Here is a 1,081-nt window from a genome sequence, read left to right as displayed (position 1 = left end):
AGCCAGCCAGTCAGCCAGCCAGCCTTTCGCTCCTCACTCACACCCTCAAATCTTACCAAGCTCAGCTCTCCCTGCTCAGAGGCAGACAGGAGCAGCACAGCAGCCTGTTAAAGGAGTTGAGGGGAAGGAGCAGCAGAGTCAGAGAGCGAGAGAGACATAGAAAGAGAGAGAGGGAGGGAGATGAAAGAGTGAAGGGGGGAGCAAAAGCAGAGAGAGCGCTGTTCTCCATATGCTGAGGAGGTATGGGCGGTTGAACAAGCTGCCCCCACTGAAGCCTCCTGACTCATGGGAGCATTAGACCCCGATCCCCCAGAGAGCCTGGAAACGCTGCCGAACCACGCGTAAGAGGGAGAAGGAGGGGAGCCAGAGAGGAGAGAGAAAAAAGTCCGGGACAGAGGAGAGGAGAGGGAAGAAAGCCACAACGGTAGGCTGTCCCACTCAACCGCTGTGCCGTGATGACGTCAGAGGGCATGTGACCCAGGCTCTCCAGTGACGGCACATGGAGGGCAGGAAAGAGACGAGTTTTAAAGCTGGTGCCTTTTGGGTTGTGTGAGGGCTCTGCTCGCCTCCCAAACAACCACAGAACCACAGACGTGCGGCTCGGGGTTGGTGTTTGAGGGCGACCTGGAGTGTAAATGGTTAATCGTCGCGGGCCAGCACCAGTCACAAGGACGGCGCTAAGCGAGTAAGTACGTTCCAACCACACTCGCCAAGCAAGCAAGTCCGACACCATCTGATCTATCCGCAAAGGCGATATTTGCCTCTGCAATTTTTTTTTTCTATAAAACCAGACCTGGTTGTTACTTGTGGTCATCCAAATAGTTGATACGTAAAAGCATGTCTTGTGGATGGTTTTTCCATTTTTTTTCTTCATGACACGCTGCGTGCTCTTGGTTTAGGACGTGTCAAGGGTCACGGAAACCACAGAGGAACAAAAGTGGGGCTTGCTGCAACCAGAGGCAGCTATGGCATCTAACAGCCTTTTCAGCACAGTGACACCATGTCAACAAAACTTCTTCTGGGGTAAGTACCTCCTCGCCGGTTGCTGTTGTGTCTGGTGTTGGGTTAGGGGCTTGGGTCG

General features: G+C 53.7%; 1 protein-coding gene across 2 annotated transcripts in view; it reads left to right on the top strand.

The window, feature by feature from the left end:
• The first annotated feature begins 8 nt into the window (after positions 1–8).
• runx2b (RUNX family transcription factor 2b) overlaps positions 9–1,081 on the top strand; it is a 40,330-nt gene continuing 39,257 nt past the window's right edge. The window contains exons 1-2 of one of the 2 annotated variants that reach the window (XM_035678869.1): positions 9–685; positions 900–1,023. In XM_035678869.1, the coding sequence (XP_035534762.1) occupies positions 966–1,023 (58 nt within the window). In that variant the 5' untranslated portion in view covers positions 9–685; positions 900–965. Of the gene's footprint in view, positions 690–899; positions 1,024–1,081 lie in introns of both variants that reach the window. The other variant, XM_035678870.1, reaches the window with a different exon arrangement.

The sequence above is a fragment of the Morone saxatilis genome, unplaced genomic scaffold (genome assembly GCF_004916995.1).
Source record: "Morone saxatilis isolate NCDOM2014 unplaced genomic scaffold, NCSU_SB_2.0 Contig7, whole genome shotgun sequence".
Lineage (NCBI taxonomy): Eukaryota > Metazoa > Chordata > Actinopteri > Moronidae > Morone > Morone saxatilis.
The sequence above is the reverse complement of the archived record's forward strand: the minus strand, read 5'-3'. Positions and strand labels throughout refer to the sequence as shown.